Raw genomic sequence first — 16,906 nt, forward strand, 5'->3', positions numbered from 1 at the left:
TGACAAATACAAACAGTACAGACATAGCCTTAATAAAAATGCCTGTTGACGCTCGAGCTACTGTCAAATGAAAAACAATAATAATACAAAATATAAACATATACTTGTTTGGTTTGGGGTCAGTTGTGAAAATGAACGCATACTCAGTGTCAGGTAAAGTGCAACTGAAGGCGACAGGTTTTCAGGAATCTTTCAAATCGATATCTGAAAAGACAGACCAAAGCAAATCGAGCTCGTCCGGCTCTGTTGAAGAAGTCACGCCAGCATGCAGTCTCAGTGTGAGCGGAGTTTCGTACACGGTCAGGTAAAAGAAAATATATATATATATATATATTTTTTTAAAAAGGATTGCAAAAAAATCGTAGTATTTTCTTTTCTTTTCTTTTTTTGGTTTGTTTGTGTCTTTTAACCTGTTTTACACCATTAATATTTAAAGGCAGTTGATCTAATGCCGTTCTGTTAGCGCTTTTGAACACTTCAAATACAGCCCTACAGAATACAGAATGACGGATATCCTAAAATTGTGTTTGTGGTGCTTTTGAATTTAGGATAAATCTTACATTGTGAAAAGTGTAATGCTGAGGCATGTATCCATACAATAACAAAAGCAATATATGCCCCATATAGAAAACAAAATCTTCAGTCAGCACCAAGTTGGTTCCTGTCTTTGAAAAGGCAGGTAACCTGTGCATCTGTATTTGTGACCCGCTTACAATCCAGGCACTGTATCTCACATTGTGAGTTCCTAGAGGGACTGCCTCCTGTAAACTAATAGCGAATTGTTCCTTGAATCGCATCTAGATAGTGCTTGAAGGATCGCAATGAATTGGTAGCAACAGCAAAATGAGCTTAAAACAGTAGCAGTAATCTGGGTTATAGAGGTGATCCAACTGACTACTGAGCTGTGATCATCATTCTCCTTCCTCCTCCTCCTCTTCCAGCGAGCGAGTGGGCCCCTGGTGGGATATACCCTCCTATCGGAAGAAATGGACCCGGCAGATCCTCAAAGACGTCTCCTTCTATGTAAAAAGTGGGCAGATCATGGGCATCTTAGGGAATTCTGGTAAGCGTTCATACTGTACAGCCCAAACATTAACCAGTGTGAAAACTCCACCTACCATAGTGCAAATACCAACTACCAAAAAGTTATTTAGAGGTTTCCAGAACTGTAAACAGCCAGTGAATGCACTTTACCAGAGTCATGCTGTATGGGATTCTGCAGTGGAGCCATAGATCCCATTCCCAACCCCTGCTGATGTGACTGTTCTCTGATGATGATGCAGGCTCTGGGAAGACCACCCTTCTGGATGCGATAGCGGGGAGGATTGGCAGCACGGGGACACTGCTAGGAGATGTGTACGTGAACGGGGGCAAGCTGAAGAGAGAGCAATTCAAGGACTGCTTTTCATACGTCCTTCAGGTTGGATTCTGAACACAAGCATTATAGCATCTGCTGTTCACATGCAGTAAGATGGGCTAATTTGTAATGAATGCCCACCTAGTGGCCCTGATACTGACATTGGCATAAGAGCCGTACTTACCTCCCACAGAGCTTGCTCTTTAGTTGAATGGTAAGGTGTTGGTCTTTGAACTTGGAGGTTCACATCCAGCCCTTGCCTTTCCCTTGGGCTGAGATGCCAAGCCGTTGCACGTAGTCATGTTGTTGAGGCAGAACACTTGGCTCCTTTAAGACCCAACTTGAAAAAGTTCACTCTCAAGTAGGGCAGCTCAAACTTTAAGAAGGAAGTGAGGTGAGTCTGAATTGGAGATACCATCTTTTAATCCATTATGAGTCGTTCATGTGTATCTAACAGCAAATTAAAGAAAACCAAGTCTGTACAATCTGTTATTTTTTTAAGATAGATATAATCCACATTAATTTCGACAGTAATAGACTAATCCAATCATTTATTTTGAATTAGGTGGTGCCAAATCTGTCGATTGTGAACATCTCCAGGCATTAGGCAGAGTCTGCTTTAGATTACAAGTCACTATAGGCATTGAACAATTATGAACGCAAGGGTGAAATGTCCTCAGGCAACACAATGTGAGCAATGAGCAAAAAATACAGCAGTTATGTTTTGTTTTGTTCTTTTCTGAATGTTACCATACTATGCTGTGGACGGTCATTTTATTAGACATGCAGTGCACTCTTCTCTTTCCCATTGCTGACACCTGACTGGCTGAGTGTGAAAGGCTATATCGTGGAAATCAATGACAGCACTCCCTCATTATCAGAAGGCCCTTTACTGTATAGTGCTGTCACAGAGATGGCCGAAGTGGGCGGCGTCAGAAGCAGGAAATTAATACACAAAACAGGACGGATGAAATGAAATGATTTAAAAAAAGGTTTAAACAAACAGAAAACACAGGACACAGCACTCTACGCCAAAACAAATAGACATAAACAAAACGAACCTCACAGACAAAACATGGTGAGTTTTTAAATAAACAAGTATCGTGCTGGTCCTACCAGTATGCAATTGCAATTGTTATTAAAATTCTTTATCCTCTCTCTCCCGTTCTCCACTCACCGAACACCCAACCGCGAGTGGGTGAAAACATGCTGTTTTTATGCAGCTGTACCAAGACTTGACTGCTAATCAATCATTCAGCTGGAGTCTTGGTACAACTGCATGTGAATTAATAAAGTGCAATTCCCAGTGCTCACATATTATTACTTTTTACTTGCACATGAAGTGCTGTGCAATCCTCGTGCCTAAATGCAAATATACATTTTAAACACTCGTGTTACACAGACCCGTTTATATCCCATGTACCAATGACTATACACCAACATTTAACAAACCACACGCAACATATAATAGAAAATACACACAGGGGCGGGCACTTCATCACAAGAGCACAACTGGATATGGCTCCCAAGTCCCCTATAATGCCATTCTACTCATACAGTTTGATAGGCGTGAAACATAGCTAGATTGTAAATGAGCCAAGAACTGCCGGGAGCAATTTCACGATTGTCAGATAGAAACTTTTTTTTTTTGTTTTAAATAAACACAAGTAAAAGCTTTGTGAATAGGGCTGGCTGTTTCACTTATTCAACAGTCATGGTACTGAGACCTGAAACAATGTGTTATTTGTGTTCTTGGCAGGGAGTATATTCTGTACTGTACGTCATTGCTTTTTCTGTAAATGCGGTATAGGTTTCTGCATGGCACCCTGACTGCCTAGATCTGTAGAACTGCATTCTTTAGCATCAAAACTACATGAGATTCTTTTAAAAGGCTTTTTCTTTCCTTATCTTAGAGTGATAACCTGCTGAGCTACCTGACTGTGCAGGAGACTCTAACATACACAGCTCAGTTGGCACTCCGAAAACACTCCCCTGAAGCCATCCGGAAAAAGGCAAGGATGTTTCATGTGCAGTTAGTGCAGTTCATGCACAGCAAACGGGTCACATCACAGCTCACCCATGCACACAGGAATCAAGCTGTTTTGTATTTGTTTATTGTGTTTACAAACCAGGTGGCCTCTGTGATGGCGGAGCTCAGTCTCAGCCATGTGGCCAGGAACGTCATTGGCGGTCGCGTCTTCCCAGGGATCTCCAGCGGAGAGAGGAGACGTGTGTCCATCGCCAGCCAGCTCTTACAGGACCCCAGTGAGTACACATGCTTCTCCATAGATATAGATATAAGTTGTGCAATGATGAAACCTATTATAAACCTACACAAAAAAGCATTGCATTCCCTTTTATACACACACACACACACATATTATATATATATATATGTGTGTATGTGTGTTTGTGTGTGTATAAAACCATTTCTGTTTATATAACGATGTACAGGGTGATTAGAAAGTAGGTTACTATCTGAGATATGGTGCGTTGATGTGGTAAACGTACTTTCTAATCACACTGCATATTTAACATGCAACCTACAGGTATTTTACAGCCTGCCAAGACATTACGACAGGCCTCTAATTAACTGTGCTACTCTTGCAGTTCTGCTGCTGTGCAGCATGTGGGTGAAAAGGCATCAAGATGCAGCAGGCTTTCCAAAGCCAACCCATTCTGTGGCTTGAACATTGCCCTTTTTTAAGTCGTTTTAAAAAAAAACTGTTATCAGGCTAAAGTTGCTAAGCTTCAGCACATTCATTGCCATGTGATTGAAAGACTTATTAAAGGAGGATTCATGGGTTCTGGTCCATTTGGGATTTGGGACTGTGGTGACGGGGATAGGGAATGTCCTAAATAATGAGCTGTTCCTGTCCAGTGACTTCCCAATGAACCGATAAAACTAATTATGAACAACAATTCATTTCTTTGTAATTCACTTGTTAAATAAAAGTCATCCTATCATTGTTTTTAAATTAAAAATGATGGTAACTATCTTTTTTTGTTTCAGTGTCTTGATGTCTTCTCAGAATTGAGTTTAGTATGAAATATAAATACATAGCTTGCGCTTTAATAGAAATACTGTATGTCTTAGGTGGAAGTAACCTGCACACAAGAATTCATGAAGTTTTCAGAAATGTTTTTGGAAAAGTCATGTAACCCAGTTATCAGAGAATATATTGGAATATGATTTTGCCTTTTTTCCCCCACTGTGCCGTAAAGATAAGACATGCTATAAAAACTAAGACATGCTATAATCAAGCTACATGTATAATCACTCTTCATCCTGTTTCATAATTCCTTTTTACCCATTTGGATTCCATCTATATGTCCCTCACACTGGCATATGTAACTTGTAGAACACTCAGCTTCAAATGATCGTTTATGTTTTTTTGTTCTTTTTTCCTGCCCTGTGAAGGACTGGCGTCCCGTCCAGGGCGTAGTCCTGCCTTGCACCCTGTGTCTGCCGGGTTAGGCTCTGGCTCACCGCGACCCTGTAAAGGATGAAGTGGTTAATGATAATGGGTGGATGGATGTTCTTTTTTCCTTTACCTTTTTATATTTGCAGTCATTCCTGATTGCCATTGAGTTTTATTGATTTTCTTCCCTGTTTGACCTGAGAAAGTGCTTTGAATTGTTTTGAGAATCCCAGCTCATTATCAACGGGCCAAGGGTTAAGGATTGGACAATAAGGACATTTTCAACTGTCAATTATCGGCCACAGATCATACAGGACAATAATCACGATCGTCTTAAATCATCTTTGAACTCCCATTAATTGGGGATTTCTCCCTAGTTGCTTGTTCTTCCTCTCTCCCATGCTTTATTTTTTAAAATAAAGCCTCACTAGAGTAGAGGCAAGGCAGAATCAGAGTAATCCTCCAGCTGAACTGCATGGTGCTCAACACTTGTGTTCCTTACAGAGGTCCTTTTACTGGATGAACCAACCACAGGATTGGACAGCATGACAGCCAATCAGATTGTAGTTTTGCTTTCAGAGCTGGCCCAGAAAGACAGGATCATTATCGTGACGATTCATCAACCCAGATCTGAGCTTTTCAGAGTAAGGAAAAACTCTGTTCTTGATTCAGGAATAAGAACCCCTGGGATTACAGACCAGATTGGGTTGCATTACTTGTTCATAACTTCAAACACTCAGTCATAGACGTTAACATAATACAAGCACGATCCAAAATACGCTTCCTCCCACAGATGCATTTACTGCTGTTATATATCAATGTGGATCTGAATTATTTGATGTCAATAGGAACCTAAGCTTATTGGTGTCATTAAAGAACACTGCTTCTGTTTAGATTCCAAAAGGTCCTCACTGTTAATAATATATATATACATATATATATATATATGTGTGTGTGTGTGTGTGTGTGTGTGTGTGTGTGTGTGTGTGTGTGTGTGTGTGTGTGTGTGTGTGTATTTATTTTGTGTAGAGCTTTTCATGAAAAGAAATCCCAAAGCGCTTAATACTCCATGCACCCTGGCTCTTCAGGTCTTCAGTAGGATTGCTATCATGAGCTGTGGAGAGCTAGTGTTCTGTGGAGAGCCTGAGGAGATGGTCCAGTTTTTCAGTGGCTGTGGTTACATGTGTCCGGAGTACTGCAACCCCTTCGACTTGTACGGTAAGTTTTTATCCAAGTACAATGTAAAAACATAGATACTGTACTCAAAGTGTACAGTACACCGCTGCCACCTGCTGTGCAAACTGAAATATGCAAGCCCCCGTTTGGGCTAACTGTCCCCTCCCCATCAAAACTCTTGATCAGCTCTTGAGGTTATTGGTGGGCAAATGAAAGATAAGTTAACCCAATGCATCTTCCTAATTCTAATACACATACCAAGAGATATAACAACGTCAATTGTCTATTATCCCTCTATGCTTAAATTTGAGGTTTATTCCACTTCAGTATTCATATAATATTATGCATACTGTGAACGGAGGTCACATTTTAACAGCAGTCACACCTGATTGGAAGAGCTATTGAATGTTTTATCAAGATTTCTACATCTCATGTGTTCCGTGTTTGTAATTTTTTTTTTTATTTCCTTGTCGGGGGCTGCATTTGTAGAGTATGTTACGGTCCTTACCTAGCTGTTTTGCCTGGCTGTGTGTTTTGATTCGCAGTGGATCTCACGTCGGTCGACACACGGTCTAAAGAGAGAGAGATTGAAACCTACAACCGAGTCCAGGCCATCACCTCCTCCTATCAGCGCTCAGACATCTTCCTCCAGATGCTGGGGAACATGGAGAAGACACGTCACCTTAAACAGCAGCCGTCCATCCCCTTCAAAAGCAAAGAGTCGCCCAGCGGCTTCTCAAAACTCTGGGTCCTCTTTAGGTATACCTGCATTCTCAAAAACATTAATACAGTATATTGTGCACTAATAATAATCACACAGGTATATACGTTTTAAAATACCTTTCACAAAGCACACTGAAGCAAGTTCAAAGGGAAAGGCAGATGCATCACTTCCTCTGGGGCCCCCAGCCAAGATCGACAACTCTACATAGGATTCGGCTCCTGAGTGAATGACTCCTCACCTTGCACTCCTCGCAAGTAGTGCCTTTACTGGTTCAGTCTTTGCCTTACTTTGCTTTTGAAATCTCACATTCTCCAAATCCAGTGTGGTATACAGTAGCTCTACAGCTCAAAAGCCATGCCGTTTGCATGACAATGTGGAATTATCTTATCTTGATTCAGGCGGACAGTGAGGAATCTGTCAAGGGACAGGATGGGGATTCTGATGCGTCTGTCCCAGAACCTCATCTACGGGCTCTTTGTGGCGTTCTTCCTCATGAAGCTGGACAACGACGTCTTGAAAGGCGCAGTGCAGAATCGCATAGGGGTCATCTACCAGTCTATGGGGGCATCGCCCTACACTGGCATGCTGAATGCTGTGGCCTTGTGTAAGTGTGCAACTACTCCGCAATCATGATTTTGCTTTTTTATGCAGATTCCTCATTCTCCATCTATTTTACATAAACCAAACTATGTAGGATTTGCCCACCTTCCAAGCTGATCAAACAGACTGCCCTAGGCTCTTTTGAAATGCTGGCGCCTTCATGCAAATCATTGCAAATTAAATTTACAAAAAAAAGTTTACGATTAGTAGAAAATGTATTATAAAGTTGTCAGAGTGGTAATGGTGGTATCAAGCAACACTTAGTTGGACAAGTTACAAGAGGCGTTGAAATTAAATACGATTGCTCCTTTTCTGTTGCACTCAAAGCACGGGACAAGGTTTGCAGTGATCAGGGTCATTCTCAGTCTATTAGAAGAAAAGTACAAGGCCAGGTTTACAGTCATGAATTCGAGAGCCACTGTAATAACAGTAGAGCTATAAGACACTGTGCAGATAACAGCTGGGTGGCATGACCATGAAGGAAAAATGTACTGTACAAATTGGGCAATAAACCTTTACCTTGGAGATTGTGAAAATTGTCCTATATAAAGGGGACTATTCAATTGATTTGTCTGTGACGGAACTAAACATTGCCACTGTTTGGGTTATTTTCACAGAACCTCCCTTAGAAAGTGTTCCCATAGTAAAACCATATGTGTTATAAAAGTTAGCGAACATTGTACAGCTCAGAGGGGTATGGTAATGACCCTGGTAAACTATGGTAAATGCATAATGGTAATATTCCACACCTACCTACTGGACAGTTTACACAATCTCCAAATACAATACTACTCCAGTGCTGAGCCTCTGTGCTAGTGGTCATGAAACTGATTCTGCTGTTCGTGTTTCTAACGCTTCTCTAGTTCCGGCTTTAAGAGCCATCAGCGACCAGGAAAGCAAAGACGGCCTCTATCAGAAATGGCAGATGCTCCTGGCCTATATATTCCATATCCTCCCATTCAGTGTCATCAGCGTGGCCGTCTTCTCATCCTTTCTGTACTGGTGAGCGTTCAGTCAGGGGCTGCTTATCACTTAGTCCACAAGTGCACTTGAATACAAGTACAATAAAACAAAGAGGCTCTGTGAGTTTCATGTTCAATTGATTTTGTTCTGTGTTTATGCAGTACAATACCATGACCCTGTATCTGAGTCCTCTTGTTTCATTAGCTGTCAGTTTGGTTAGTGATGACATTCACTTCAATCACTGGCACACAAATAAACTATATGGAGAATACTGCAGCAAATGCACAGGCTTTAGTTTGTATTGTGCTGTGCAGTGCTGTGCTGTGCTGTGCTGTATCCGGTTCACCCCCTGTTTTCTCGCACCAGGACAGTGGGGATGTACCCAGACCTGACCCGCTTCACCTGCTTCTCCGCTGTGATCCTGGTGCCCCATGTGGTGGGTGAGCTGCTAGCCCTGGTCCTGCTGGGGGTTGTCCAGAACCCCAATCTCGTCAACAGCGGAGTGGCTCTGCTCAACATCGCTGGCATCCTGGCAGGCTCCGGCTTCCTCAGGTGAGACACACACGGGCAGAGCATGGCTGGACACTGGCTGGTCCTACAGTACGTGGCCACAGGGCCGTGCTATGGTAACTCATTGATCAGGCACTGTTGTTCTGAATAATGCTGCTTGGTGCAATGAGGTAATGCGATAGTTCTGACCCTTGCTTGGTGATGCAGCATTAGTGCTCCATGTGGTATCCACTGGTAAACAGACTCCTCTCTCTCTCAAGCTCTTTCATGGACATGAACACTTTGACTCAATGGTTCTGTCTTTAAGTATATTTTAAGTTATAATCATTCTTGGTTCAGAGACGGGCAGGAATTACATTTGCTGGTTTTAGGTTTAATGTCATCAGGATTCAAAACATGCCCTATGAAAAATGGTACATACCCGTTGTAGATTTCGTTTCTCCAAGAAGACACATTTTAATACATAAAATGTTTGTTTTTTTATTGACCGAAAGTCTTGATCATTTTTAATCTAAATATCAGCAGTGTCATTAATTGAAAGTGTGTGTGTTTGTATATATAGATATAGATGTATTGTTTTTTTCATTGAAGGAGCTCCCAGGAAATGCCGGCGCTCTTCCAGTGGCTGAGTTACCTCACCTTTCAGAAATACGGCTGTGAGCTGTTGATCGTCACAGAGTTTTACGGCTTGAATTTCACTTGTGGTGAGTACTTTACTGATCTTGAAGAAATTGTATCATTATGTTTGGCAGCCAGCATATCTTGAGCAGGAATAGAAATATAAATACAAACTCTGCTGTCCTCTACATTGAGTTCTACAGTTTGAGCAGGTTACCAATCGCATAATTCATTGTATCAACATAAAACCTCAACAAAGTGCACTCCCACTCCAAACCCCAACATAGTCATATTAATTTGAGGGTATCTCCACTGATTTTATGTTAAATGTAAGCTCCGCTAGTCGGGTTTGAAGTCCCACTGATGTAACTTCAACGTACTGTAAGATTCTAACCCGTTAGGGGAAAATAAGGCCCTCAATCATACAAAACTAGCAACAAACAATGAATAATGTGTGTTGATAGTTTCTAGTTATGTAACATTACCAGCTTATTTGTGCTTTGCACTTGGACATAAAGACATAGGTGTACCTAACGACTAATGTATAAGAATGTGCAGAGTATAAGAAATAATGTGTATGTAATTTTTTTTTCCTGACCATGTAGGTGGGCAGACAAACAGCAGTGCTGGCAGTGTTTACCCCTGTGACATCAGGCAGGGCATCGACTTTATAGATCGCGATTACCCCGGAGCCCTGTCCCGCTACACCCTGGACTTCCTCATGCTGTACGCCTTCCTGCCCGCCCTCGTCATCCTTGGGGTCATCAGCTTCAAGATCAGGGATTACATCGTGCAGCGGTAACAGCAGCAACTCCGCACCCACTGCCCCAGACTGCACCTCGAGTGCGGGTACTGGACATGTAACAAGTAATTATTCATTAAAATTAGGAATACATTCTTGTGGTAGGACAGTAATCTTATGGCATATAAGCAGTAGATGTTAGTTACGCTGGTTTGAAAGGATACCAATTAAAAACTGCACAGTGTGCGTGTTTAGCAGTACAAAATAATCTGAAGTCATTTCACATCTGAAAGAAATAGAGAGGCGACCAATATTAACAATTGTGCTTGTGATGCCTGATTTCTGGGACATGTTATAAGAAGGAATGAAATCTACTGGGATTCTCCAACCATGTGGAGGAGAGGAACCACTGAAGTTATTCAGGCTGGTCTGAAAATACAACAGATTATAAGAAACAATCAGTCGTATCCTGATAATCATTTTTACGTCTGTTATTTATTATGGGTTTATGTATTTCAACCTTGTGTGTTTGGTAATGTATTCAGTATTCAGTATGAATAGATCACTGTGTGAACTCTGCCAGCACACCAAATCTTTCATTTTGCAATGCTGTCATGCGCTGGTCTAATGGATGCATAGTTAGTACACTAAGCCATAAGAAAGGGATCTCCCGTTGTGCAGGACCTTCAGACAGTGTGTTCGTAATGGTCTTGGAGCATTAGAAATACCCTGCTTCCTGTTCACAAGATTGCCTTCTGGTCTGTATATAACAAAGGTTACGAATGAGAGGAGGCCACTCATCCCATCAATGCTCTCTGGTTCCTACAGTAGTAGCAGATTGATCCCACAACCGTATCTTACTGCTTTTTTTGGTTTTTTTGTTATTTTTTAAAGATTAAGCATGAACCGTGTGGCTTGATAACCAGTTCCATACACTCACCACTCACTACTCAGTCCTACTGTAGATCTGTCTCCACGTAATTTCAAATGGTGAAAAACCGCTTATAACAATGGCCACAGATAACCTGCTCACAATTAATTTGGTTATTTGGCAATACTCATGTGGAATAGCCACAATATTAGAAGGATGTTCAGGAAGTATTCTCTACCCTGATCATTATAACAAATGTTTTCCAAAAATGTACAGTTATCATGCAATCCACAAAACTAATATGTGTTATATAAAATGCATTTGTATATAATTTATTAAATTATTATTATACACAAAATATTAATGGTATGTACAGGGTTTGCTTTCAAGCTCTTCCAGTTGTGCATCAGTGTTGGAGGTACTACTGAATGAACACAGTCATTGTGTTTGTAGCTCTCTGTGAAACACAAACGCTGCACAGCAATGTGATTGTTTCTTGGAGCTGCATCACTTATTGACACAGGGATCACAGAATCTCTGCTCTTAACAAGAGAATCGAGGCGCTCTGGGATGAGCATGGAAGTGAAAATCCTAACTGTGACGAGAATCCAGGTCCATCCCTTTCCAGGACTTCAAATTGTTCCTCTTGTGTTGTTCCAGTTCCTTAGAAAAGCAGCTATGATGCAAGAGACTAAGACTGAAGGTTACTTCTGGTCAGTCTTTACAGGTGGAGGAGGCAGTGGTGCGAATTGATTGGACCATTAAAGGTAAACCGTCCATAGTGTTACCTGAAAGTGGAGCTACTAAGAGATTTCCTGGACAGAACATTGTCTAACTTCTCTTGTGTTTTTACCTAAGCGTTATTTGAAAGTGATAATAAGAGATTTCCTGAACAAAACATTCTCAAATGACCACCAAAATATTAGCAAGAAATGGACTTGATGAATGACTACTCTAATGTCGATTGTTTACCATTTGTGCCATTATATCAAACATCTCTCATCCAGAAGAAGCCCTTCGCCTATGATGTACTGACCAGCGTCAGGCAGAGAAACACCTGTTTATTTCCTCACACTATCAACTACAAACACAACAAGTTACTCTGCAAATGAAAAACCCTGAAAAGTTTAAATCCATCGCATTTGTATGAAGAGTCTCAACCCAAACCCAATACTAAGCTAAGCTGTTATCCTCTGTGCGGTATGCTGCACATAGCAATATACCTACTGACCTGCTATACAATTTAACTGGAGTATTCAGGTAGAATGACTGTGAGTAACCTCACATAAAATACATTTATACTTCAGGTACATCTGAGTTAGAAATAATTACCCTACTGTAACCCATGTTTGTGATAATAAAGTACAGTCAATAAGCCATGTGTAAGCTCAGAGTCCAATAGGATATAGCCTTCAGTTCAGCAATATTGTTTTTTGCATACGTTAAAACCCGTTGCAGGTGAGGACACTTTGCTGTAATAATGCAGACAGACTAGACCCACACCTCATACCTGATACTAACTTATCTCCTTGATCAAGCAATAAAGAACTCAAGGCCAATTGAAAAGGAGTTAGCAGAGTACAAGACCGAGGTTACCTGAGTTCAGCTGTGCTGGGATTTCTAGCAGATATGTTATGCACTGCCAGCCGTCCTATAGTCTGCTCAATTCATCATGTTTCTCATCTCGATCCCTTTGATAACATTTAAAACAGCTGCTGGAGCACTAAAGGTTTCTTCTATAGTGAATTCTTGTGCATGCAGAACTCAACAAAAAGGAACATACATTTAAGTTCAAATACAAAAGCAATTTCTTTATTGCACAGAGAAGTTGATTCAATAAATAAGTAGTTTTGATTACATTGTGGAGCTGTTTTAATTTAACAAGCGATTCTGTTAAGCGGTTTTCACTGTGTCTATCTAATGAATTTATATCCAGGTTAGGAGGTTAGACACCGCTAGGTACAATGCCGAAAAAGATTGTGAACCCCTTACAAATGACACAAAAACATGATACTTTTTCAACACTTATTTATCCACAAATGATTCAACATTCAATATCCATTTTAAAATGCAGACTTACTTCTTCTGCAGCCATTCTTTTGTAGATCTGCTTGTATGTTTAGGATCATTGTCTTGCTGCATGACCCACTTTCAGTTCAGCTTCAGCTCACAGACAGATGGCCTGACATTTTCTAGAATCTTCTGATACAATGCAGAATTCATGGTTGTGTCAATGATGGCAAGCCATCCAGGTACTGAGGCAGCAATGCAGCTCCAAACCATCACACTCCCATCACAATGCTTGATGGTTGGGATGAGGTTTTTCTGTTTGAACGCAATGTTTGGTTTTCGCCAATCATAACGTTTCTCATTGAAGCCAAAAAGTTCTACCTTTGACTCGTCCGTCCAGAGAACATTATTCCAGAAGACTTATGGGTCATCTATGTACTCTTTGGCGAACTTCAGACGGGCAGCAATGTTCTTTTTAGAGAGCAGTGGTTTCCTCCTGACTATCCTTCCATGAACACCATACTTATTCAGTCTTTTTCTGATAGTTGAGTCATGAACACTCACATTAGCCAAGGTGAGAGCGGCCTGCAGATCCTTGGATGTTATTCTGGGGTTCATTGTGACTTCCTTGATGATTTTCCAGTTTGTTCTTGGATAGATTTGGGTAAGATGACTGTTCCTGGGTAGAGTGACTGTGGTATTGAACTTTCTCCATTTGTAGACTATCTGTCTGACAGTGGATTGGTGGAGCCCCAAATCCTTAGAAATGTTTTTGTAACCCTCTCTAGACTGATGAGCATCAATAACAGTTTTTCTGAGGTCCTCAGATTTCTTTTGATCGTGGCATGACGTGTTTCCACACACCTGTATGGTGAAGACCAAACTCACAAAGTTTCTGATCTTTATATAGGGTGGGGCCTCCCAAACTCACCCCTGAAGAGCTACCTAATAATTTAAACACCTGATTCTAATTATCCCCTTAATTGAGCTGATAAAACCAGGGGTTCACTTGCTTTTTCACATACCCTGGATCTAAATTACTCATTGTTTGTCTAATTCATGCATCATTTTGTTTCAAAAGATATGGGATTGGTTAATATAAACCCTATTGGATATTTAAGAAAAGACTGGTTTTGATTCAAGAAGGCTATCATGGTAAAACTATGCAATTTCCATAATTATCACTGGGGTTTACAAACTTTTCTCGGCACTGTACATTCTGACTGAAATTCTGAAACGCACAAACAAATTTGTTGCTTACTAACCAAAACCACCACGGACAAGACAGGAAACGATCAGCTGGTAACAATCCTCTTTTTGATCAAACTGGAGCAGTAAATACAGTAAAAAGGACAGTGACAGAGCAGATAAAGATTACAAGGTTTGAGTACCTGGTCCTTTTGTGCTCTCATTGCATTGGTTCTGAATACTGTGGATCTTTGGCTGGGTCTTTCATATTTCTGATACTCTGAAACAGATGATAATCAATGAGAAACAGCCAAACACAGGAAGAGGAATTTTTTAAAATGTTTCATTCAAATGTGGACTGATGATATACCCAATAAGCATTAAAACCAGTAAAAATTGTTTGTGATGAGATGGGTTAATGGTATATCTGTTTTTGGGTAATTTACACCCTTCTAAATACTTACCACAGTAATGCTCAGTTTTACCAAGGTTATAATGTGCATTTACGATGTTTTACCACACTCTCACTATGGTACTTTTGTAAGAGTGAAACAGGAAACATACTGCTTTTTTGGCAGGAAAGTTAAGCACTTTTGTAATGTATTTTTGTTGACCTTACTACAGCTATGAATAATAAGCCTACATTGATATTTATATGAAATAATCTGGACTGGATTTTAAAACCTACAGTTTTGCGTTTGCAAGCAATTATCACATTTTTATGACTGTCAAATATGTCTTGTCAGGCTTCGTGAACCTTTGACTATCTGGTCTAAGGTTAAAGATTGTGTTTACTTTTTTTTTTTTTTTTTTAGAGTTTGATCTGTAAACATGTTACACTATAAACTGACATGAAAACACTAACAAAAGTACTGCAAACATGCGGTCACCGATTGTGAAGTACCCACCCAACATACTGTGAACAAGCATTTCACCTTTGCATTAGCACCAGCTATTGTAACATCAGTAGGCCCCACGCATCAGCTCCTTTGTCATCATCAGGAGGTTTCTAATGGCCTGACAATTGAATATTCCTTCTTTGCTGGGATCTGTTAGGGTGCTGAATCCTGGAGAGCTACTGTATGAAACACACACAGCAGCCACATGGTCCGAGAGAAGCACATAAGAACATAAGAACGTTTACAAATGAGAGGAGGCCATTCAGCCCATCTTGCTCGTTTGGTTGTTAGTAGCTTATTGATCCTAGAATCTCATCAAGCAGCTTCTTGAAGGATCCCAGGGTGTCGCTTCAGCAGCATTACATGTTGTTAAAGAAGACTACGAGGTGACCTAATTCAAGCATTCGAAATTCTAAAAGGTATTGACAGTGTCGACCCAAGGGACTTTCGACCTGAAAAAATAAACAAGGACCAGGGTTCACAAATGGAGATTAGACAAAGGGGCATTCAGAACAATAAATAGGAGGCACTTTTTTACACAGAGAATCGTGGGAGTCTGGAACCAACTCCCCAGTAATGTTGTTGAAGCTGACACCCTGGGATCCTTCAAGAAGCTGCTTGATGAGACTCTGGGATCAATAAGCTACTAAACCAAATGAGCAAGATGAGCCGAATGGCTTCCTCTTGTTTGTAAACTTTCTTATGTTCTTATGTTCTATGTTCTTTTAACCTATCTGCATATGACATGCCTTTTAAAACCGGAATAATTCTGGTCACTCTTCTTTGCACTCTTTATAGAGCAGCAATATCCTTTTTGTAGCAAGGTGACCAGAACTGAACACAATATTTTAGATGAGATCTTACTAATGCATTGTAAAGTTTTGACATTACTTCCCTTGATTTAAATTCAAGACTTTCACAATATAGCCAAGCATCTTGTTGGCCTTTTTTATAGCTTCTCCACATTGTCTAGATTAACATGTTTCTGAGTCAATATAAACACCTAGATCTTTTTCATAGATTCCTTCTTCAATTTCAGTATCTCCCATATGATATTTGTAATGCATATTTTTGTGTATTGCCTGCATGCAGTACCTTACACTTTTCTCTAATAAATGCCATTTGCCATATGTCTGCCCAGTTCTGAACGTTGTCAAGATGTTGTCTGTGGTACTCCCCTGGCTACCTCGCTCCATTTTGAGCTTTCTCCTCTAATCGGTACTTTCTGTTTTCTACATGCTAATCACTCCCTAATCCATGTGGATGCATTTCATGGAATCAAAAGCTTTCTGGAAATCTAAATAAACCATGTCATATGCTTTGCAATTATCCATTATCGATGTTGCATCCTCAAAAAAAAAAAAAAAAATCAAAGCAGGTTAGTTAGACACGATCTCCCTTTCCTAGAATCATGCTGACTGTCTCCCAGGATACTGTTACCATATTGGTAATTTTCTATTTTGGATCTTGTTATAGTTTCCATAAGTTTACATATAATAGCAGTCAGGCTTATTGGTCTGTAGTTACCTGGTTGGGTTTTGCAGTACCTGGGGTGGGAATAGATTCTCGTACACCTTCTTCCACAGATCCAGGGGGTCTTAGCCTGCAGCGTCCCAATATCAGCATCAGAGGCAGGGGGAGAACCTACAGATAAAACACCAGTGGTCAGGGAAATGACAGGAGCATCAGAGAGGATTATAGTGATGGGCTATCTGGTCAGTTTTGAGAGTATTCTATTTGCCACAGCTGCACATCACCTACTGTAGTGGTCATTTAATATAAAAAAACAACCCCACACTTCAGAAACTCTGTATTTAATACCACTC

At 40.5% G+C, this 16,906-nt stretch overlaps 1 protein-coding gene across 1 annotated transcript; it reads left to right on the forward strand.

The window, feature by feature from the left end:
- The first annotated feature begins 18 nt into the window (after window positions 1-18).
- On the forward strand, window positions 19-11,267 carry abcg5 (ATP-binding cassette, sub-family G (WHITE), member 5). The gene is made up of 13 exons (XM_041251428.1): window positions 19-304; window positions 942-1,063; window positions 1,284-1,420; window positions 3,271-3,369; window positions 3,490-3,622; window positions 5,284-5,423; window positions 5,868-5,997; window positions 6,501-6,714; window positions 7,078-7,283; window positions 8,143-8,281; window positions 8,609-8,794; window positions 9,344-9,456; window positions 9,976-11,267. Exons 1-13 carry the CDS (start codon window positions 132-134, stop codon window positions 10,170-10,172), a joined length of 1,989 nt encoding a protein of 662 aa, XP_041107362.1. The 5' UTR covers window positions 19-131; the 3' UTR covers window positions 10,173-11,267.
- The last annotated feature ends 5,639 nt before the right edge of the window (window positions 11,268-16,906 follow it).

This window comes from Polyodon spathula, chromosome 5, assembly GCF_017654505.1.
Source record: "Polyodon spathula isolate WHYD16114869_AA chromosome 5, ASM1765450v1, whole genome shotgun sequence".
Lineage (NCBI taxonomy): Eukaryota > Metazoa > Chordata > Actinopteri > Acipenseriformes > Polyodontidae > Polyodon > Polyodon spathula.